The 25,440-nt window shown below is 33.7% G+C and overlaps 1 protein-coding gene across 6 annotated transcripts in view; it reads right to left on the reverse strand.

Annotated features, from left to right (window-relative positions):
- LOC106881593 (protocadherin beta-15) overlaps positions 1–25,440 on the reverse strand; it is a 363,194-nt gene that overhangs the window by 39,766 nt on the left and 297,988 nt on the right. For 4 of the 6 annotated variants that reach the window (XR_008265530.1, XM_052973056.1, XM_014921466.2 and 1 more), the window contains exon 2: positions 12,375–14,848. Coding sequence is in view for 5 of the 6 variants with exons in the window: in XM_052973056.1 (XP_052829016.1) it covers positions 12,375–14,810 (2,436 nt within the window). In the remaining variant the exon portion in view is untranslated. Of the gene's footprint in view, positions 1–12,374; positions 14,849–25,440 lie in introns of those variants that run through there. The other 2 variants (XM_052973058.1, XM_052973057.1) reach the window with 1 other exon arrangement.

Here is a 25,440-nt window from a genome sequence, read left to right on the forward strand (position 1 = left end):
ACACACACACACACACACACACACACACACACACACACACACACACACACACACACACACATATTTACTTAATATGGTTGTGGTTATGGCTGGTCAGAGAGTGACCATTGATTTCACACCCACGAAGTTGGCCAACAAGTCTGATGAGTCACCTACACCGCTATGAACAGATATATAAATACATACATGCAGTAGCAATCATGCATACACAAATGTGCACACATGCATACATACACACAGGCATGTGTGAACTGACACACACATACATATGCACATATATATGCATGCATACACACACACACAGAAACAGAAAGATGGTCATGAGTGTACACATATAAATGTACGCATACACATATACACACACAAGCACACATACACATAAACACTCTCAAAGACACACACACAGAGAAAAGCATACATATAGAAACACACAAATACACAAAAACTAAGGGTCACTCTTACTGGCCATAACCAACAGCCTTTTAAGTATTACTGCTCTAAAATTTTTAGAGTGTCCTTCTTTTCAGATTTATGAACTACTGACCGAATATATATATATATATATATATATATATATATAAATAGAGAAAAGGATAAAGAGAACGATGGCAAAGTTAGAAATATATTTTATAGATAAAGTCTTACAGCTGTTTCAGGGAAAATCCAATGCATTCCTTCATCGGAGACAGAAATAGTAGAGGAATCGATTATTATATCTATAAGAGGAGAGTTAATCTTTGGGGTTGGTTAAATCCAATACCCTTCTTAACCTTATATATATATATATATATATATCTTTCGTGTTTGTTTTCCCACTACTGCTTCAGATATCAGCTGTTCGTTTACTTACATCGCCATTACTTAGCAGTTTGGCTAAAGAGACTGATAAAATAAGTACTAGACTTAGAAAGAAAATTAGGTACTTCTGTACTGGGATAAATTTGTTCAATTAAATCCTTCGAGGTGATGCCCCAGCTTGGCCATTGTTTAATGACTGAGATAAAAGAGATAAATACACTTAGGATATTGTTATATTCTTTGCTTAATATTACCAGCTGGCTAGTGTTATCTAAAAGGCTGTCTTAAAATGATCTCTATAAGTGACTCCCACTGGAAATATCTGTCAGACATAAGAAGCCATAGTAGTTATCAAGTTTTTAATGAAGAAGACACAAACAATTATCAAAATCATTGATAAATGACAGTTTTTGTGTATTTGTAAGTGTGTTTCTATATCTATGCTTTTCTGTGTGTGTGTGTGTGTGTGTCTTTGAGAGTGTTTATGTGTGTGTGTTTGCGTACATTTATGTGTGCTTGTGTGTGTATATGTGTATGCCTACATTTATATGTTCACACTCATGACCATCTTTCTGTTTCTGTGTGTGTGTGTGTGTGTATGCATGCATATATATGTGCGCATGTATATATGTGTGTGTGTGTCAGTCTGCACATGCCTGTGTGTATGTGTGAACATTTGTGTATGCATGATTGCTACTGCGTGTATGTATTTATATATCTGTATCTCTCTTACTCCCTCTCTCTCTCTATCTATCTATCTATCTGTACATCCTCCTTTCCATCTCTCTGTTTCTCTCTTTCTCTCTCTCTCTTTAATATATATGTGTGTGTGTGTGTGTGTTGATTGTTACTTCTTTGCAGATCATGATCATTTCCTTTTAATTATTTGTGTGTGTGTGTGCACCACTGCCAATATGTGCGTGTGCATATGTCTAAAAGTGATTCTGCATGTGTACATATAAGTAAGTATATGTGTACAGATATGTTTGTGTATGCTGTATATATAGGAAACAATGTGTACATCAACCATAACATGAAAATGCCACCTATAAGGACCATTGATTGGAAATAACAATCATGTGTATCTTACTGTTTAACCCAAGGTGATACCTTGGTTAAGCAGACTGATGATTAAAGGCATTCCAACCTTGATCACCCCATCGTGTATTCAGAAACAAGTATTTCTACTACAGTCACAAGACCTGAAATTTGGGTGGAAGGGGCTAGTCAGTAACATCATCCACAGTGCTAGACTCATACTTATTTCATCAACCCCAAAAGGATGAAAGGCAAAACCAACTTCAGTGAAATTTGAACCTAGAACATAAAACTGGAAGAAATGCCACTAAGCATTTTTTTCTGGGTGCTATTGATCCTGCCACCTCGCCACCTTAATGTATTCCATAAATAACATTGATTGAGAATAATAATGGATGGTGTGTGTGTGTGTATGGATTCTTTTTTCTACTGTTTCACAGAGGGAAAGGCAGATTCTGTGTAACCCCAAGCAGTTTTTATTTATATTTATTTTGTCAACCTCCAGAGCTAATGAGAAGAAAAGTGGAAAATGTCCCTCCAAAATGGAGGCCTGGTCTGAATGTTTGCAGTATTGCAAGCTCCACCAAAGGCTTTCAGTGATCAAGGATCATGTGATATATTGATCACATGATGGTGTTGGTCATGTAATTGCGTTTGATTATGTGATGTGTTGATCGTGTGATGACTGCACATTCATTTTATTACCCAAGGACTCACAGTGCCAAAAATCCTGAAATAATGACCATAAGGCTACTTATCTCCTCCAACCTCTGTAACAATTTTTCTGTATTTCAATGACCCTGAAAGGATTAAAAGTAAGGTTGGCCTTCGTAAGATTTGAACTAGGGATGCAAAGAGCCAGAATGGTTACTGCAAGACATTTCATTCTATGCTATAGCAATTCTGCCAATTCTTTGCATATGCATGTGTTGATGAATGCTGTTCTATACAGAAAATAGCTCCAGGAAGCCAGGGACTTGATTACAATTTTTAAGGCAGGTGGGTGATAAATTTATCCTTGGGTTGGGCACTAGTCTACTACTTGCAATGATTAATTATGCTCTGTCACCCCTACTCACATAGAAGCATTAGTCATATATGTACTCACACCCATGTATATTATCTCACTTACATACACATATTTACACACATGCATACACATACAGAGACAAATATGTATATATATATGCATACATAAACGTCCACATATACAGACACACACATACATACATAAGCACGCACACTTACACAAACACACACTCATACACACACATATATACTTCCATAACACACACACGTACGCACCCCCACCTACACACACGCACACACATGCACACACACAAAGAGAAAACTATGATTGCTTGCCCTGCTAGAAAGAGCAGCAAAATCTTTTTGGAATCTTGTCCAGCCATCTTAAATTTGGAAGGACACATATAATATGCAAAGGCTAGATTACCTTTGTTCAAAGATCTACTTGATCTAGGCTGGCTGGCCTGGGGCTTCATAGCAACAACAACAACAACAAAAAGCACACACATAAAAGAGTAGGTGCATCTGTATTACATGTCATCTACAGTTAATATATGCACATACATTCATGTGTAACAATACAGCCATATGCACATTAATGCCTGTGCACATGTACATTTGCATATCTACACACAGGCATGGTGATAGTGGTGGAGTTGGTCATTGTGGCAGTGGTGGTGGTAGTGGCTGTCACAGTGGTGGTGGTGGTGGTGGTGGTATTTGCGGTGGTGAAGATAGGAGGTAAATGATGAGTATGATGATGATCGTGAGGAGGAGTGGTAGTTAGATGTGTAAACAACAGTATTGAGTTGTTGGGTCACCACTTCATGAAGTGATATATGTGTGTTTGTATATGTGAGAGTGTGTGTGTGTGCGTGTGTGTGTGTGTGTGTAGGAGTTGCATATATAGTAAATATTTTAAATGTGTACATGTACGTATATGTGTGTGTATTTTTTTGAAGGATATGTGTATGTATGTACATATGCATACATGTATGTTTTGAAGTATCTGTTAGTATGAATGAAAACCATGCCCATAATCACATGCATACATGCATTCACATACATACATCCACAACATATTCCAAACAACATATGTGTAGATATATATGCATGTGAGCACATACATATGCACATGCACATATGCACACACACACCCACACACATAGATATACATAAACAAATATATACATAAGTATGCATACACTCAGTTTTGCCTGTGTGTGTGTGTGAGTGGGCATTAACAAATGGCCATACACACAACTATGTGTATGTTTGTGTACATGCATGTTGTGGATGTATATGTAGAAGTATAGATTTTTGTGTGAAATATGTATGTGTTTGCATTATTTATTAAAATCAAAATGATTCATGACAAATGGCCGTATGTTTTGCTCAGTAAAGGCTTTACGAACAAATGGAGAAATGAGATAGGTTATTGAATTTAAAGTTAAGGGATGTAATATTTGAGAAGAGGTGTTTTCTAAATATAGATAAAATTTCATATTTAACCAAAGTATGGTTTTGTGGTTAAGAAACTTGTTTCCCAACCATGTGATCTTGGGTTCAGTTCCACTACATAGCACCTCGAGCAGTAGGCACCTGAAATCACATGGCTGCAGAGCAAGCTTCTTAACTGCAGTTATGCTTGTGCTTATGATTAACATTATTAATTAACACTATTTAGACAATTATTATTAACCTTATTATTAACTTTCTACAGATTTCTTTCCACTCTCCTTACTGGTAGATTCTATACATTTGTGAAAAAACATTAAAACATTAAACAAACTCAATGGTAATTTTGCATTACACATGCAACTTGGTCTCTACAATTTACTGAGCTCCTTAATAACGATAATCCGTTCTACCAAAGGCACAAAGCCTTTACATCGATTCCAGTGTTTCACTGGTACTTAATTTATCAACCTCGAAAGGATGACAGGCAAAGTCAACCTCAGTAGAATTTGAACTCAGAACGTAGCACCGAGTGAAATACTACTAAGCATTTTGTCCAGTGTGCTAAAGTTTCTGCCAGCTCAATGCCTTCTTAATGATAATAATAATCCTTTCTACTTAAGGTACAAGGCCTGAAATTTGGTGTGGGTGGTGGCGACTAGTCAATTACATCGACCCCAGTGTTTCACTGGTGCATAATTTATCAATCCCAAACAAATGAAAAACAAAGTCAGCCTCAGTGGAATTTGAACTTAGAATGTAGCAATGGGCAAAATACTGCTAAGCATTTTATCTAGCATGCTAACAATTCTGCCAGCTTGCCTTAATAGTAATAACAATAATGGTTTCAAATTTTGGCATAAGGCCAGCAGTTTTTGAGGAGAGCAGTAAGTCAATTACATTGACCCAGTGTTGAACTGGTACTTATTTTATTGACCCTAAAAGGATGAAAGGTAAAGTCAAGCTCAACAGAATCTGAACTCAGTATATAAATACGAATGAAATGTCACTAATCATTTTTGTCTGGTGTACTAATAATTCTGCCAGAGTACTGCCTTACTAATCTATATACTATACTGGAGAAAGTTGCTTATTAATTAGGTATGAGACAATTATTAAAAGTACTAAAAGCAAGCAATTATTAAAGGGTGGAGTGTCTGGAAATATTTTTATAAATTCATGTTCTAGGAAATTTCCTATAAATTTCCTATAATTTCAATTTCTCAAGTTTATTGAATTTTTTTTAACTCCAATTTCTTGCAATTTTAAATATTCATTGCATTCACTGCGTCCAATTCTTAACAGATTTAAATATTCATTGCATTCACTGCGGAGTATTCCATTTTTATTTGCAAAGTCTCTCACTTTCTCTTTTAAGTTTTAATTTGTTATTTGGGAAACCAATAGTTTATTCAAGACCTTCCAAAAACTGAGCAAGTATAAAGATCATGAAATAGAAATTAGCAAAATGTGGAACCTGAAGACTAAAACAATACCTGTTGTCATAGGTGCCTGAGGAATGATAGCAAAAGGGGCTGGCTGCTACCTAGCTCAGATACCAGGAAACCCCAAAATGACAGAAATTCAAAAGATAATGCTCATGGGAACTGCCCATATTCTACGTAAAATACTGTCTATGTAATCTCAAATTTTAAAACAAACATACTTTTCTTATGGTTTCTTAAACATTCTCTAGAACAACACTATGTACAAAACCAAATATATGGCACCCTAGGCATAACACCAACATGAACTTCTAACTTGTTGTCTCTTGAGGTCTCTGGGTGAGACTTGGAGCCAATTTGTACAAATGCAAAGTAAAAGTCAAACATAAAATAATAGTAATAATAACGAAGCAAGAAGGTCAGATATGATCATAGAAAACAAAATAAACATTGAAGATCATAGATTTTGCAATTGCTTGTGATAGCAGAGTTGATACTAAAGAAATTGAAAAAATTTAGAAATATCAAAATCTATCCAGAGAACTGAGGAGACTTTGAGAGATCAAGACAACAATTATTCCTGTAGTAATTGGTGCACTTGGCACAACACTCAAAATGCTATCTAAAAGACTGAACGATACTGGAATTGAAACTACCATTTTCTACCTTCAGAAAAAGTACCATATTATATTCTGCAAGAATCTTAAGAAAGATTCTTGAGATTTGAGGAGACTTGTAGTCACTAAACCTCATGATAAAATACCTCCTAACTAAATTAGCATGCACTAGTGTAATAATAATAATAATAATAATAATAATGTCCTGATGCAGTACCAGGCAGTGCTCTTATGGCTTCTGATCTTAACTGATTGGAAGTGTTATCATGTACTTTGTTTTGTCTTGGTATAAAAGATAAGCTACAGCAAATATTCTGCTCAATACCACAGATCTGCTTGTCAGTTATTTGACCTTAACCAGTTGAGCATGTCCCTTAGTGGCTGACAATATGTACATCTCTGATCATGAGAAGAAGTAGTTGGGGAGCATCATAGCCATGTGTTGAAAGGAATTCTTTGGGGTTTGGATAATTCACTTTTGGAAATATCAGTGTTTTGTTCAACAACCTTAAACAACCCTTATTCAAGGACCTTATGAGCAGGATGGGCTTCTCGACCTGATGAAAATTCTAACTGGGCCCCACCCGCAAGGTCATGTACTATATATCTTGATATGAGATCATAATGTCATGCACATATGGTTGTGATGCATGTACCTTGTGTACCGTTATCAGATGGGTATACTGGGCTTCGTATATTTTACACCAGTGTCACTTTGATGGCATGCACTGCTCTCTCACTCATAATAAAAGCAATAATGATAAGTTTCAAATTTTGGCACAAACCAACAATTTCAGGGGAGCATTTAATCATTTGCCCTAACACCAGTGCACCACTGGTACTTATTTCATTATTTTATTAACCCTGGAAAGATGAACAATAAAGTTGCTCTCAGTAGGATTTAAACTTAGAATGTAAAGAGCTGGAACAAATACCACAAGGTACTTTTTCCCTGATACTCTTGATTCTGTCAATCCAACTACCTTTAAATAATAATAATAATAATAATAATAATAATAATGATAATAACAATAATAATAATAGTTTCAAATTGTGGCACAAGCCAGCATTTTTGAGGAAGGGGTTGATTCAATTACACCAACAGCAGTGCTCAACTGGTATTTATTTTATTATTTCATCAGCCCTTAAAGGATGTAAAACAATATTGACCTTGGTGGAATTTGAACTCACAGCATAAAGATGAACAAAATGCTGATAAACATTTTGTCTAGAACGGTAACAATTCCACCAGCCCACTGCATTATTATTATTATTATTATTGTAGTTGTTGTTGTTATTTATTATCATTATTATTATTATTATTATTATTATTGTTATCATCAATAATGATAATAAACGATGCTGCTGCTGCTGATGATGATGATATTTATGATGATAGTGGTAATGGTTATTGGGTATTGATTTCTGTGCATTTATTTATATTATATTTTATTTATATTTATGTATCATGTGATATGAAATATCACACAATATATTTGTCAGCTATGAGATATCCAAGCCCACATAGTAAAACAATGAAAACTCTGTATATGTGTGTGTGTGTGTACATACATACATACATATATATATGTAAGAATTTATGAAATGTTATAGATTTGAATTTGATGATAGGAATGTATGTATGGTTTAATAATATTGCTTTTAGTGTCACAACGGAATATCCCTGTCATACAGCATTTATAGACATATGTGATGATACAATATAATTATGTTTGCATATATATTAGCAAGAATACTGATGTGTCAATGGAGAAGTGATCGGTAACATCAGCATATCAGAAAATCAAGCCACAGTATTAGCTTTAGTTTTAAGTGAAAGTTGATAGGTTGGAAGAATTTAACCTGTGAATATTGGAAAATTTCATGCAGTGCTGATGAGTTCAATTACACCAAGTAACACACAATTTTTGTCCTTGAGTAGCAACTGTTATTTACTACCTGCTTATCCCTAGAAAGTATGAAAAATAGCTAATGTTTCCTTCAAAGTTTGCTTTTGTTACATTTATCCAAACCCCAAAGAATCCCTCTTAGCACATGGCTATGATGCTCCCCGACTACTCCTGTTCATGATCAGTGATGCACATATTGTCAGCCACAGAGGGATATGCTCAAGTGATTACAGTCAAGCAACTGACAAGCAAATCTGTGGTAATGAGCAGAATATTTGCAATAATGATATTTCTGCTTCTGCAACTCACCACTGAATTTGTCTGAAATGTAATGGAAATTAGATCAGTTTCAAAGCACTGATGCCCAAGAGACAAAGGCAAAGTTTGAAGGGAATAGTAGTTATTTCCTTTGATTCTCAATAGAAGCAATTAAGAAATAACACTGACTGAAGACAAAAATTAACAAAAGTTTTGTTAGACAGTGTTGTTGTGAAGAGTGGAGAAGCTTTTATTTCAGTACCTTACACTTCAACAGAGAATAAAAGGAGACAGAACGCTGCTCATCTAAGGGGAGGTAATTCCATACAAATCTTGCATCCTGATAGCTACTGTGTGCATGTGGCAATTTTTGCACCAGACCAACACAAGTTTAAAGAATGAATGAGTGGGGCTAGCTATGCACAAACTATGCCCACTATAATAATAAAATCCTGCTGTCTAGTGAGGGTACTTTATTGAGCATCTAAAAACTTTAACAGAAGATCTGCAGAAAGGTAGATATGTATATAACCGATATCTGGCACTCTCTATGGTTCCACAGATGCTGTGAATGTTTTGACTTGGCTTTCCTTCATGGCATATCCATGAGTGGTGATGCAGTATGTGTACTTGGGTTAGGCACTTGCTTCTGGAAACAACCAAAGCACAGCAGAAGAGGTTAAATTTCTGTCTCTACAATCGACCAATGACAAAAATGGCCAACTATTTCCCAATGCAATGAAGTGCAAAAACTTGAAATATTTTGATATCATCCCTTAAAACAAAGAGTAAAGAGAAAGTAAATCATTGTTAGTCTTTCTTTAATGCATGAGGGAAAATCATAACTCAAAATGTTTTGGTATGTTGCCAAACAACAAGATCTTGTCCATTTTTTGCTATTCTCTGATGGAGAGCAAAATCTGGAAACATTTTGATATCTTGTTATACAATAGGGAGTAAGAAAAGGCAAAAGTGCTGTCAGCCTTTTTCTACTCTCTAATGAAGAACAAGACTTGAAGCATTTCAGTATGTTTCACAGCAATTGTTAATAGAGAAAGATTAACCCTTTTGATACCAACTCACCTGGTGTTCTATGATACAAACATCCAGTTTTAAAGTAATTTAAATTTAAACCTTCCATTAAAATTACCTGGGAGAAATCAGGATAAACACAAGTTTATTAAGTGTTCCCTGATGATCTGTTGTTGTTGAGCATCTAAACACACTTGGAACACATTTCACGGCTCCAAACAACCATAATGGTGAAACGCACATAGGAAGTGTAATATAAACTTGTGTTTAACCTTATTCTTTCTACAATTTCTCTGTGGTTCATAACTAGTAATATTGATTTCACGTTTTGACTCAAGGCCAGCAATTTTGAAGGAATGTGTAAGTTGATTACATTGACTCCAGTGATCAACTGGTACTTATTTTATTGACTCTGAAAGAAGGAAAGGCAAAGTTGACTTTGGTGGAAGTTGAACTCAGAATGTAAAGACGGACAAAATGCCATTAGGTATTTTGCTTGGTGTTACCGGTTTCTGCCAGCTTGCTGTCTTATTCACCACTAGTAATGCTACTCAGTATAGAAGTTACTTAATAATTATAGAGGAAGCAGACTGGATTATGATAACCTACGTGGAGCTTTAAACATAACAGTAGCAGTTGTACATTTATTTGTATACAATTTGTACTATTTATATTTCATAATCAATTTGTATTCCAAACACCAATTTAATAATGGCAGAGATATTTTCCTAAATTCTTAGTTTCAAAATTAACTGAACTAACAAGAATATGATAGCAAAAGGTATTTTTGGTTTTACTCTACTTTCCTTTGAAGAGCTAGAACCCAAAACAGAATTTCCACTCATTACAGCAATCAAACTAATTAACATTCCACAAACTCATTTTTCATTAATTATAGCTGATCAAAACCCAACAAGTTTTCCAGATCTGGATGAAGAATTAGCTTTGTCAGCTCAGAGAAGATAAGTTCAAAGTTACAGCAAGTATTTTGATCTATCTCTAGTTAGAACTAATTATGTTATTTGATATCAGTTTACTTAACTATGACATATTGGTACAGAGTTCTTTGCAGGAAACGTTTGCTTGCAACAGACTAATAACCTATCCGGAGAATGTGAAGATTCACATTTTTCAATTTGCATTATGATGATAGTGATAACATGAAAAGCTTAATTCAATATTTAAATTACATAATTTATATCAGCTATCATCTACAATCAGGTGAAAATAAATTCAGTGCATAGCCAAGAGAATAAAATTAACTCAGATACATTAGTAAAATTAGTTCCCTATAATGAAAATCAAATGTTTTATTTTTGTTTGTTTGTTTTTATGATATCACAAGCATCGTCCTTGCTAAACAGAGACATATACTGCAAAATCCTGTTAACATGACTAAGTTTTTTTTTAAATATTTAAACATTATCATATTTGCAGTACTGTTCAAGACATGGGGAGAAGTGTTTAATAACTGGATACTGTCTAGCCTTTTAAAACAAACCATTAATAATTGAACTGGTATTAGCATCTACTTTTGATTAGATTAACTCAGGCATACAGAATAAGGTACCATATTGTTGTTGTGTAACCCCCATTTCAGTCCTGATCAAGTAAACTTAGGAAAGATATTTAATCCATGATCATCTTGCCTTTGAAGGAATATATATAATACAGTGTTTAATATGTCATTAATAGAGTGAGATTTAAGCCTTTAGAATGTAATCTGGATATATCCAACCCAAATATTCTACCTGTTTTATGTTTAAATTGTCCAGATCAAGCCTCTTGCACCTACCCTACAATGTCATTTGAAAAATAAACAATCGCATCATTGAAATCTCAAAGCTACAAGATAATGCATGTTTATGTTTAATTAAAAACAATGTGTATAATTAAGCATTACAATAGAGTAGTTGGTAACTTTTTTCCTTTAGTAGATCAAGAAACTAATCAAAGTCTCTTGCATTGTCTCACAGTTCAAGGGCACAGCACAACCCTTCCCTATTGGCTAAAAGATAAAAAGAAACAAAACATAGACTTAAACTCTTCCACTTCAGACATATATGCTAATACTGACAGCAGCAGTCATAAACTTATGACTCATTTAAACTTGTATAATCCAATACTGTAGCAGTTCAGCCATTTTGTTTCAACTGTTTGAATTGTTGTTGAATAAATTTTAAGATTTAAACTATGAAATATGACTTAAAAACAGGGAAAAAAAACCTGTCTTTGGTTAATTACATTCCTGTTCTGATATCACCTTCTGACTTTTGGGTATCTTCTTTCCACTGAATTCACTATATTGTTAGCATTCACACCAGATCTTGGTTTGAGGGTAAGTTCCTTCCTCTTGTCACCAGTGTCAGAGCCTTTGTGACAGAGTCATTGACCATATCTTTCACCGTTTGAATAATTCATAAAAATAAAAAGGAACGAAAAAGACAAGCGAAAATCTGGATGTGTGTTAATTATTATTATTTTTTTTTTTCTGTACAATTATGTAAGGATTACTGTAGTAGTGCACTTCAGATAATAACCATGGTTTTATTTTATTAGGCCATGACTACCGCATTTATGCATATTTGTGGGCAGTAATCTTTTTTTAGTAGTGTCTCAGGTTCTGAAAAATTTTCCAGGTTGTTGGGAATCAAAACTGTTATCAAAACCATATCAAAGTTATGGTAAAAGAAGAAAACTGACTTCTTCCACTGTAAGAAAGAAAATGGATTTTTTTAAATTTTTTTTTTTTACATATGAAAATAAATAAACTAAATAGAATTACTTACTTGTGTAGTATCATCAGCTGAAGATTTTAGCTGAATTGCCAAAGTAGAATCTCTCCAATTTTGTCCTGATTTATATCCTGAATAGAACCCTCTTTTTAATACTGATGATGTTTGGGGGTTTCTGCTGAGACTTGGATTGGTCTCCATGGCTACGGGGGCATCGTATTTGAGAGATATTTGTTCACAAATATCTTCTGAGTGTCTTCTCTCCCCGACTAAATCATTGTTTGCATCAATCCGGTAACCGTACTGGACCTCTCTTTGATTCTGTCTTTGAACAATGCAGACTATTATAGAGACTACAATAGCTGTAGATATTATCACAGCAGCTATTACAATTATTACTACTAAACTGATATGTATCATATCATCTGACTCAGTGTGTTGAGCTGTGTAAAGCTGAGAAGTGCTGTTGCTGACCGTTAGAGTCAGAAATACAGTAGTGGTTGCTGATAATACTGGAGTACCACTGTCTTTGACAACAAACTGAAGGTCATATGACCCAGCATCATTTTGGTAAACTGGACGAGAGAAAGACAATACTCCTGTATAAGGATTAATAATGAATAACTGTTTGTGGTTTCCTCCTATTATTTCATATCTGAGGAAAGCATTCACATGGCTGTCTCTGTCAGAAGCTCTTAATGTTGTGACGTCATTCTTACTCTGTGGATGGTAATGGACATCTATGTTAAAAGGGTTAACACTAGGAAATGTAAAATATGGTGCATTGTCATTTTTATCAATAACTTCAACAAGCACATTAGCAGTGCTGTTCAATGCAGGACTGCCATTGTCTGTAACTAAAATGTTGAACTCATAAATATCCTGCTGTTCATGGTCCAATGAATGAGTCGTTGAAATAAATCCAAAGTCAGAAATTTGAAAAGGAAGAATATCATTATGGCTGTGTAATAAAGAATAGGTCAGGTGACCTCCCTGTCCTAAATCAGGGTCAGTTGCATTAATATAACCAACTGGAAAGTTTTCTTTCTCGTTCTCATAGGTTAGAAATTTGAATGTATCTTTAGTAAATTGTGGCTGTACATCATTGACATCCATCACTTGGATTGAGAACCTTCTCTCTGTATGAAGAGAAGGTGAGCCTTCATCTTTACAAATAATTGAAAAGTCTATATACTCTTCAGTCTCTCTGTCGACGGAATTCTTGACAATAACTTTATATTTCTTTCTGCCAAGTTCTTGGAGTTGTATTTTATCATTCTGAAGATCACAAGAAACTTCTCCATTCAATCCAGCATCATTATCAGTAACCTTTACATAGGCAATGAAGCTGCCAACTTTGACCCCTTCAGAAATCACAGCTGAATTATCTTTTGATTTGGAAACAAATTTTACATCAATCCTTGGTGCATTATTCTGCTGGTTAATAATGTTTACATAAACCATTGCTATTGAATTTAAAGATGGTTCGCCCCCGTCTTTTGCTTCTACATATAATTTATATGTTTGTCTTCTCTTCAGTGGAATTTTCTTACTTAAAAAAAGCTCCCCAGTGACTTCATTGAGTTCAAAGTATGATTTTGCCAGATCTGTTGTTTCAGAATTTAAATAATATGAAACAGCACCGTTTTTATCTGTGTCTAAATCTTTGGCAGATAAAATAAGAATAGGAGATTCTATGTCATTTGCGTTTTCAACTGAGACATTGTAAATATTCTGAGAAAAGATAGGTGCATTATCATTCACATCTGTAACCGATATCTGAACATTTAAAATACCTTCCCTAGGGGGAGTTCCACCATCTTTAGCAATGACTTGTATTGTATAAACATCTTTCGTTTCTCTGTCAAGTTTGCTTTTGAGAATGATATCAAGTTTCTCAGTGCCAACCATTCTTTTCAAAACTGATAGCTCAAAAGGAGCATTTTCATCTTTTTGAAGAACATAAGTAATCTGAGAATTTAAAACTCCTACATCTTTATCAACAGCACTGGGAATAGATTTTGTAGTTCCTTTCCCATCTGTTTCGTCAAATTGGAGATTAATCATTTTATTTGGAAATATTGGCTCGTTATCATTAACATCTTCAACAATGATTTTGATTTCAATAATTTTCACAAATGATTCTTCATGTCGGACAGCAATTTCTATCATTCTAAAACATTCCCTTCTGTATTTACAAAGTGACTCTGAGTCCAAAGTTTTGCCGGTGTATAACTTCCCTATTTTGGAGACATTGAACAACTGAGCATTTCCAGTAAGACTTTCATGTAGTTGACTAAAAGTAATAAGATTATGGTCTTGTGGTGGAAAACTGTCCACAAATTTGGTATTGGCAGCAATATCTCCGACATAGGTACCGGGATTTTGTTCTTCTTGTACATGATAGGTGAGAACAACACCTAGGCTTGTATTTAAAATATATATTAATATAAATACTTCTATTTCTAAAAGTTTCTTACTCAGAGTCATTTCAAAATAATTTCATCCAAATATTATTGAGATTTTATCTGAAAATACAAAAAGAAAAGAAAAAAAAATCTTTGAAAAACATCATGCAATGACTTTGTGATAATCTATTTCTTTGAATTCCTTCTGCTGTACAATATACAATATTTATTGTGTTCTGTTAAAGACTGTGTAATACACTCTTTTCACTCTTTTCAATTAAAAGACAATGTGATTAAAAACAATGTGACAAAGAAAAAACAACATTATAAAAGACATTGTGATACATTGTTGTCTGTTGTTAATAAGAATGTGATATACTGCTAGATGTAAATACAGTATGATATGCTGTTCTAAATTATTATTATTATCATTATTATTATTATTATTGTTATTATTATTATTATTATTTACAATATAATATAATACAATATAATGTAATACAATATGATACAATATAATATAACATAGTATAATATCATATAATATAATACTCTAACATAATATGCTATTACTAGGTCCTGCCTGAGGAGTGTGGTCATGCTAGGGCAACTCATATGCAAATGCTAACTTTTACTATTAATGAGTGTTTGATGCTACTGCCCTCTGTTATTTTTCATACCATGATGTTGGTTCATCTGGGATTTTGGGTAGAAGAGTAGAACGTTCAGTTGTTTCTTGAATACATTTAGATTATATATACATATGCACACACACACACAGATAACTCTCTGTCTGTCTGTCTGTCTCTCTCTCTCTCTCTCTCTATGTATGTGTATATATATATATGTGTGTGTGTGTGTATGAATGTATGTATGTATATACTTGAGGAAACTAAGGACTAAATCTAATACTGTAAACTCCCCTTCACTTATATTTACATTATATATATATGTATATTATTATTATTACTTGTGTGTGTGTGTTTATATACATATATGTAAATGTATTTGAGTGTGATGACTCAATTACACACACTAATGTTTTTATCACTGTCCCTCTCTTTGATTTCTGGCCATGGCTCACCCCTTCTATCAAATACTTCCCTTCCTCTATTCTTTCTATTCCTTTTCTTTCCTTTCTTTCCCAACTCATCACTTCTCTTCCTCTTTTCTCTTTATCCTTTTTCCATTCACTTAATATGTATTCCTTTTCTCCCCTCCCCTTCCTATGACTGTATCATTCTTTCAGTGTTCTACTTGGTTATCACCGGAACAAAATGACCGACAAGAGTAGCATTAATTCTCCAGGTCATTCAATTTTTCCCAACCAATCAATGGGCCGATTGAGCAAACCAATCAATAACAAACCTATAATGACTACTGGAAACGGCCATAAGTTAAATTTACTACAATAAAGAAATATGTAATGATCATTATCTATGCCTCTCTCTCTTTCCTTTCCTGAGCGTCCGATAATACTATCCATATCACGTCCTCACTTTGTTGTTTTTTTGTTTTTTTGTTATTGTTTTTTTGAACTATATATATATAGATAGATAGATAGACAGTTTATAGTTTATGTGATTCTAGTATCATAGCTACTATATAAAGCTTTTCTATAAAACAATATATTGTTATAGTTGAAGTTATGATGACAGTGTACTGAAGTCTGTTAACTGAACAAGGTGATGAACTGACTCTACTAGTCATTCATCTTTCCAGAAGTAGTAGCCAAATATCCTTCAAATTACATTCCACTGTCATAGGTCTGATCAGTCTACTGACATGGAATTAAACAGCTACACAACATCTATAACAACTATGTGAATTTTCTTGCTTTTTTTCTGTTATGTTGTATGCATTATATGATATATGTATCTATAAAACTGTATATGATATTGCAATCTCCATTGAAGAGGACATGCCAAAGTGCTGTGTTAACGACTATGTATATATTTCTATCTATAAAACCCTGTGATGTACTAATAAAGACCACAATAATATTCTTCATTCTATTACAGAAAAAAAAGAAACTAACAATAATAAAAACAAATAGTATAAAACTAATAAAGTGGCCCTGCTCAGTCAATAGCTACCTGTTAAATTAATTCCTTATCACAACTTGGCTTTGCATTTGACTGTTTGAAGCAGGAAACTGCTCTCGAGGCTGATTTCTAAACAGGAATATGTAAACAAGAGGTCAAAAGGGGGGAAAATGGCATGGCATGGCATGGCGTAGTGAAACGGTAGAGAATTTCCTATGTCACATTCTGTTTGATTCCGACGAATCAAATCTGGAGAGAAGAAGAAATAAAAAGAATCAACATTCCCCCAGACAAGTCTCTTTACAAAGTGGAAATTATGAGTTGCATCCATTTTTAATTGAAAGTAACATTTGTATATCTTTATCCAGTAATTATGGAGGATACGTGCTGCCTTTGAAAAGTGGGGGGAAGGTTTTTATATATTTCCTGTACTTAAAGATAAACAGGTACTTAAAGGGGGATATCTTTAAAGGGAAAAATGTTCATTTATCTAGCTGCAACTGTTTCGGCATTGATGTCTGTATTTGCAAGTTACGGCTTACATTCAAAGGCACCCTTCAAAGAAATCAAACAGAAGCCAACATATATTTGTTGAAGATATCTTTCATTAAATGCCAAGCAAATCAGTAACTCTTACAGAATTTTGCTACAACTGCTGCGGCCACAACTTGTTCTTTCTTTCTTTCTTTTCTTTTCCTCTTTTCTTTTTTTTGTTTTTTTTTTTGTTATAGTTGTTGTCGTTTCTGATTTCATCATAGAAAGTGGTCGCCGTTTCCCGTTTGAGAATCAAAAATGTATCAAAAGAAAAACGACAGCCAAAATCGGAAGTATCACTTAATTAACCCTTAACCCTTTGAAATAACATATACAAATAAATAAATAAATAAATGAATAAAAACACCACCAGAACCACACAGTAAAAGACAAGAAATAAATAAAAAATTAGAAAGTAAACATGCTGGAGAGATATACGAACTTTTATTGATGTATTTAAAGTAAGATAAGTATTTATACGTGCATGTATGTAAATAGGTATGTATGTAAGTAAAATAAATATGAGGTATGTAAATATGTATGTATATTTTTTTATTTATGAAAGTAAATATATATAAAACTATGTATAAATGTAAATATGTATATATGCAAGTATGTTTATAAATATGCACTAATGTATGTTTGTAAATATGTATGCAGGTTCTAAGTGTGTGTGTGTGTATGTATTTATGAATACATGTATGTTTGCATGTAGATCTGTATGTGTATGTATGCATGCAGGTCAGTAAGTATGAATATATATATTATACATGTATGTATGTAGATGGCAGGTATTGCAGTTCTAATGATGATGATGATGCTTAGAAAGTAGTTGAAGGAAATAAGCTAATATATGACTTTCAGCTACTAAATGTAACAACAACAATAATAGTAACAACAACTGCACAAACAAACAAGGGTTGCTGCTGTATAGCAAAGACACAAGCAAGGAAGCAATTAAGCAAGCAAGCAAACAGTGAACAAGAAGGTGAAAATGTTAGCGAAAAGCAAAATTTTGTTTTAAAATAAATGTAAATGAGTGAATAAATAAATAAAAAAAATATATATATATATATACAAATAATTAAGTAAATTAAAAATGAAGAAATTATTATCATTATTATTATTATTATTATTATTATTATTATTATTATGTTCTTGTTGTTGTTGTCTTTTTCATTACTCATAGCTTTCTGACAAAGACAAGCAAATCTGCATGATTTTTGAAATAAATTTCCCAGGAAGCTTTCTCCTTGCTTCAACAGAAGTAAATTTTATCTTCAAACTAAATTTAATTATCAAGCAATAAATTCAATTATGTCGTTAATTATGAGAGCAAAATTTAATTTTTGCAAAATATTTTATCTCAAATTTTTAAAATAAATAAAGAAACTTATAGCAACTTTGCCAGTTTATTGATTTTCCAATAAATTTCGGTGAAAGAAAAGATAAGAAGCATTTTAACAGCACACAATGGAAAATTCAAATATTAATTGATAAATTAACCTAAATTATCTTTTGTTTACTTCTATTTACTTCTTTTTTGCTAAAAAAGACAAAAAAAAAACCAAACATATATGTTGAAAATGTAGCTTGGTATCAGGAAACACATGCCATACATACATACATATACACATATACAAATACACATGTATGTACATATACAGACACATCCTTACATATACGTACATTATATATATATATATATATATATGCTTATATACATATATAACCACATAAACATACATGTAGCTACAAATTCGTACATACATAACTACATACATGCACACGCATATATATACAAACATATACATACACATTCCTACATACCTAACTACATACACACAAACACTTGCGCACGCACATATGACCATACACACCCATACATGCTTGTACACATATATAAAAATATGCATGCACATACACAGACATACAGTCACATATCGAAACAAGCAGTGAATGCAGTGTTAGATCCAAGCATGCATGTATAGAAGAACTATTTTAACTTGTTTATATTCACAAATACACCTTTAGATTAGTAGAAAATAAAGATCTATATGCACATTCCTTGAAGTGCGCGTTGTGGTTGGAAATGATGGGAATGGTGGTTGACAGAGGGATGGCAATGAAGTGTTGATATGGTAGTGTAGTGGGCTGGAGTGAGACTTAGTCAGAAGGTAATTGACTGCACTAATGGACAAGACAGTCTGGTGGACAGTGTTGGTTGTATAAGGATGGCAGGAAAGATTGCAGAGGATAGTAAATGGATGCATACAGTATTCTTACATTTAAATGTATATAATTCCACATACATGCCCTATTATTTCGTACATAAATGGACATTCAAACATGACACACATTTGTTTATTCACATATAGCATACACACACACACACACACACATAGTGTATGTGTATATATATATATATATATATATATATATATATATATATATATATATATGTATGTATATAGATACAACACCCACACATATGATGGAGTTTCCCATTAACAACAGTATGTGAACATCTAGCTATTCAATCAGGTCAATGGAATTATTGAATTAGCATGTAAGTGGTCGAGTATCTCACAGATGTTTGCCACTAATTCTACATAGTTTCCACTTACCTATTTTCACTCACAAGCCTTGGATTCACCTAAAGCGAAGATGAAAGATGCTATGCAGTGGGATTGAACATGGCACCTTGTAATGATGATGATATTTTAAAAATTAAACTGTGACGTTAGTAATGATGTAATGGATATCTAAACTTTAGATATATATGTTGTCACTGGTTTCACTTCTAGTATTGCTGGTGATCCTTGACTCTTTTTCTATGGAAAACGATATATCCACTCAAAATTTCATCACTCTTAACAGCAGAAAGCTGTTTTATATACCAAACTATCTTTTGTTGAGGAATGTCATGTTTGAAACTATTTTCTGTTGCAGTATGTCAAGTTTATTTAGGCAACATGACTTGTAGAAAACACCAATTCTATTTTTCAGTAGAATATTTAACATCATAACTGGAGTAACCATAAAATTTAACTTCATAGTTAAAGGTTTAAGATAGTCACAACTGTTTACTAGAGCCAGCAAACCATCTGAGAAGCTTATGGGTTTCCAATTCATTGCAATTCAAATCTGCTTCATATACTGGCTACCACTGTATTACAGAAGCATTAAGTTCTTGAAAATCTTGTTGCAATGTATAATTCCATAACATGAAACCTATATTCACATCAACCTCTGTGCCACATAAGATGAAAGTCAATAATAAAAATAGGTTTCATATTACAGAATTCCATATTAAAGCAAGATTTTCAGGAATGCAATGCTTCCTCAAATCAGAGGATGCCTGCATTTCTGTTTTCTAGTGAGTTTGCTCAAAATGTTAGTATGTCTATCTGCTATTTCATTCTTGTAGATTGTGCTTTCTTTTCCAGTAGACTGAGTGAAGTTCTTGCACAACAGTTTTGGACTTTTAGAATTTGGTCCCTTAGGACTGGGCCTGCTCACTATTAAATTAAACCTTTCAAATTTCTAAATTATCCTAGATTTCTTCTGTGGCATTAAGTAAAAAGAAACAGGTTACTAATATATTGATGTTTCTATAGAGAAACAGTCATGAATTCTTGTGTTAAGGATTGTTGTTGCTGTTATTGAGCTCAAAGCCTATCCTGGTTGAACTAATCTATGAACAAAGGTGTTAAAGCCATAATGATTTATATTATCCAATGTACTTTTCCTTTATTTTAAGACAGTAGGGTGTGATTTGAGGGAGATTTAACAGTTATTTCAAGTGGCCACATAGGGGTCCAGTCTTTGGCCTGAACACAAAAGATTAAAATGAAGCAGAGTAGAATAAAAAGAATAGAGAGAAGATTGGTAAGAGGAGAGAGAGAGTAGAATGAAAAGAGGGAGAATGTAGAATGAAAAATGGAGAGGGAGAAAGTGTAGAAACCTTTTGAACTACCACTACTAGACAAAATTCCCCTTGCTGTCTAATTACAATAGCCTTGACTTTTTGGTTAAGCACATGATACAGTCTCACCTGATTGTCAGAGACTATTGTGATCTTTCACATGCCATATCCTCTCTATATGCCATCAGGAAAAAGCCTGATTTTATTCTACAAACATTTTTCTGGAGAGAGTGCTTTTATTTACAAGGAATATAACACAAAGCCCAGTCTTTGGTTGATCACACAGTACTCATAAGGATTGTCTACGTAGGCACAAGTCCATAAATTTGCAGTGAGGGATCATTAGTTGATTAAATCACCTGCGGTTCTTGATTGGTACTTTATTCTATTGAGCTTGGAAGGATGAAAGGTGAAGTGATCTCAGCAGAATTTGAATGACAATCATAAAGAGATGTAATTAAATACCATTTTGTTTGATATTCTCATAATTCTGCCAATCTACTGCACTAATTTAGTGTTTGTAGTGAAATGCAATATCACATGACTAGTCACATGACAAAGACTTGGTTGGCTTTCTGAAGTTTTGATCTTGAGTGGAGCAGAGCCTGCAGAAATTTATTTGAATCTTCTTTGTTTATATCCTCATCAAAGACGTCAATAGCCATGGTCTGTCTGGGTAATGTTTCCTCAACATGAGTTTGCATAATACCCTGATGTATAACTCATGGTGTACCTCTCACCAGAAGTCTTTAAAACTGGTATTCCACGTTTCAGTTACTGCATTTGTCGGTGTATAAGATACACCTCTTTTTTATAAGTATATTTTGTGGGAAAAACCCCCCAAAACAAACAAATGTTATGTTTCATCATACACTTATTGAAAGATATTTTGAAGTGTTTTGTATAGGAAAAATGTATGAGTCTGTTTACGTAAGTACAATGCTGTGTCAGTTTATTGGAATAAAGTATAAAAGCAAGTTTATCATATATAAATTATGTTGTACAAGTACCATATTTCAACTTTATCAACTTTCAGATCAATCATACAGTCATACTGTGGTCAAGAGAATTGCCATGCATGTTATAAAACTCATATTTTTGGTTATGATGTTTTGTGCTATCTGGTGGACATAAGTTCATCCATCTCCTGTAGGCTTGGGAATAGGGTGCAGAGGGTGAAAATGCACTCCTAGGATCTTTTGGTCAGGTAATGAAAATAATTTGGACATCCTTCTGAAAAACTTCATCACCAAAACAAATGAAAGAAGAAACATTTTTGGACTGATTTGATTCATGTACAAATATAAATTTTGGACATGGGTTTGCAACCCCTAAAGAGATTTCGTTCCTGCACATATGCTATCTTCCTAGTCTATGGCACCCACTCTCCCATCTGTAATATGACCATATTACTGGGTCATCCCATAAATAATGCCGCTTTTTCCAATTGCATGAACTAAAAGTTGGAGGGGGACGGGATTAACTACCTGCATCAATTTGCTACAAAAGCAGGTAGTAATTTTACCTTGTTCTTATTCTTAATGCAAGTTTTGAAGAGTTTAGTTCGATTTTAACAGTTACTTCTTCAAAGCTGTAATGGAAATGACAAAGGAGCATATTTGGCATATTTTGCTATATGAGATCAATAAAGGCAACAATGCAACAGAAGGTGTGAGGAATATTAATACCTTATATGGGGATCGGACACTAAGTGTAAGCCATTGTCAATGGTGGCACCAGAAATTCCAAGCTGAAAACTACAGCCTAGAAGACAAGCTTCATCCTGGAAGATTTGTAGAGCTCGATGAGGATGTCCTGCAAACCCTGGTGGAACAAAATCCCACCATAACTGTTGAGGAACTAGCAGAGAAGCTTGGATTTGGTTATTCAATCATTCATCGACACATGTGCCATTGAAAGAGTCAGAAAATTGGGTCAATGTGTTCCTCACAAACTTTCTGAGTCTAATCACATGCAGAGAGTGAATGTGTGCTGTTCTTTGCTGTCACGTCTCATGAACGAACCTTTTTTGGACTGAATAGTGACTGGTGATGAAAAATGGGTTCTCTATTAAAATATCAAGTGCCGAAGACAGTGGATAGGGAAAGGAAAAACATTGGCACTCCAGGTTAAAGAAGGTCTTCACCCACATAAAGTGTTGTTATCTGTTTGGTGGGATATGAAAGGTTTAGTTCACTCTGAACTTATAAACCCAAGCCAAACGATAACAAAGGAGATCTACAGTGAACAGCTTGAGTGGCTTAAGTCACGCTAGAAGTAAAACGACCATCTTTGGTTCCAAGACCAAAGGTGTTTTTCTATCAGGATAATGCTTGGCCACATACAACAAGGATGACATTCTAATGGCTGGAGCAGTTTGAATGGGAAACGATGCCCCACCCACCATATTCGCTGGACATTACCCCATCTGATTATCATTTATACTGCAGTCTTCAAAATCATTTGGACAGAAAAAATATGAATTCTGTAGACGAGGTCAGAACAGTACTAGAGGAGTATTTTTCGTCACAGACAAGTGAATTTCGAAAGAGGGGGCCTTGCAAGTCTACCAGATAGATGGAAGAGCATTGTAGAAAATGAAGGAGAATATATTTTAGATTAAGAAAGAACTATGTTTATCTTAATTTTGAAAAATAAAAGAAATATAAAAAAATGCATTATTTATGGGATGACCAATAGATACAAGAAAATTTTTTTTAACACATTTGAAAATAAAAAAGAGCATGTCTTGTACATGCCAGTAAATATAATAGTATTAGTTGTGTCTAGACAAATAAATATATTAAGAAATATATTAGATTAATACAGTGCAAATGTTTTATGGTATACAAAAAGTCTGCACAAGATTTGTTGACCTGGGGCGGGGTAAAAAACAACAACATTTTTGTACTTTATGATCCTGTCTTGCAACCTAACAATATCAGATGCACTGTCTCTTCATTTTGCACACATAGACACGACTGTTTAATTACATCCAATCAGTTGTTTTTAATTTACACATCTAATCCTGCCTTGTTATCACTTCAGTGTGACCAATACATCAGCTTTTTGAAAAACAATGTACATAAAATTGTCTACATTGTAACAGCTGCACTATTATTTTCTCAGTTCCACCTGATAATATGACTTACACAATTATTACTAGTTATCTAGAGACTAATTAACTGAAAAGAAGTAGGATTGCTAAAATTTGCTTGATGACTAATTAGAACTGACTTCAATTTGCAGTGTGCAATGATGACAAGAAATATGTACTAATGACCTCTGTTTTTGTTGTTGCTATTGTTACTGTATACGGTTACTATTGTCATAGTTGTTGTTACTGTAGTCTTGCTATTGTTGTTGTTGTTGTTGATGTAGCTGTCTACTTCCAGCCAGCTCAGCTTCAGTTGCAGAACTTGTAACCAATTTAATGTTCTTAATGTTATTTTAGAGTAGAAAGATCTGTATCTCACAATATGATTCAATGTGTATGTATGTGTGTTACTTTTTATGGATGGATGCCCTTTCTATCACCAGCCACTGAAACATAACACAATACTTCACTACACCATTCTAAACCGAGAGGTACAAGGTAGTGTTAGTAACTTGAGGCAGAACAAATACCTCAAAGGACTTCATTAAAACATCAGATTTTCATCAGTGTTTCCATCTTTCACCAATATGCATTCCTCAAAGATACACTCACACAAACATGCACACACACACATGCACACATTCCAGACTTCCACATAGTTATCATTTAAGCAAAATCTTCCTCTTGAGGTGGTCAGCATGAGTCTATGATAAATACTTTCCCGTGGTATTGTGCAGTTGAATCCAACCCAGTGTCACATAGTTCAAATCAAACTTTTCAACTACACAGTTCTCTCTCTCTCTCTCTCTTTACACATACTCACACTTACATATACAAGTATGTGTTGGAAAGGCTATTATTGCATGCATAAATAGTATCTACAAAATATGGTGACATACTACCCTAAAGTACAGTAGCTATCTATCTATCTATCTATCTATCTATCTATCTATCTATATATCTATCTATCTATCTATATATATATATATATATATATAATTCCCAACCGTTATACTAATACATCTGTTTGTTTTCTACACCACCTGTCTTCGTCTGTTGTTTTTTTGTGAATTCTCCCTATATATATATATATATATATATATATATA

This window comes from Octopus bimaculoides, chromosome 14 (assembly GCF_001194135.2).
Source record: "Octopus bimaculoides isolate UCB-OBI-ISO-001 chromosome 14, ASM119413v2, whole genome shotgun sequence".
In the NCBI taxonomy this organism is placed as follows: Eukaryota; Metazoa; Mollusca; class Cephalopoda; order Octopoda; family Octopodidae; genus Octopus; species Octopus bimaculoides.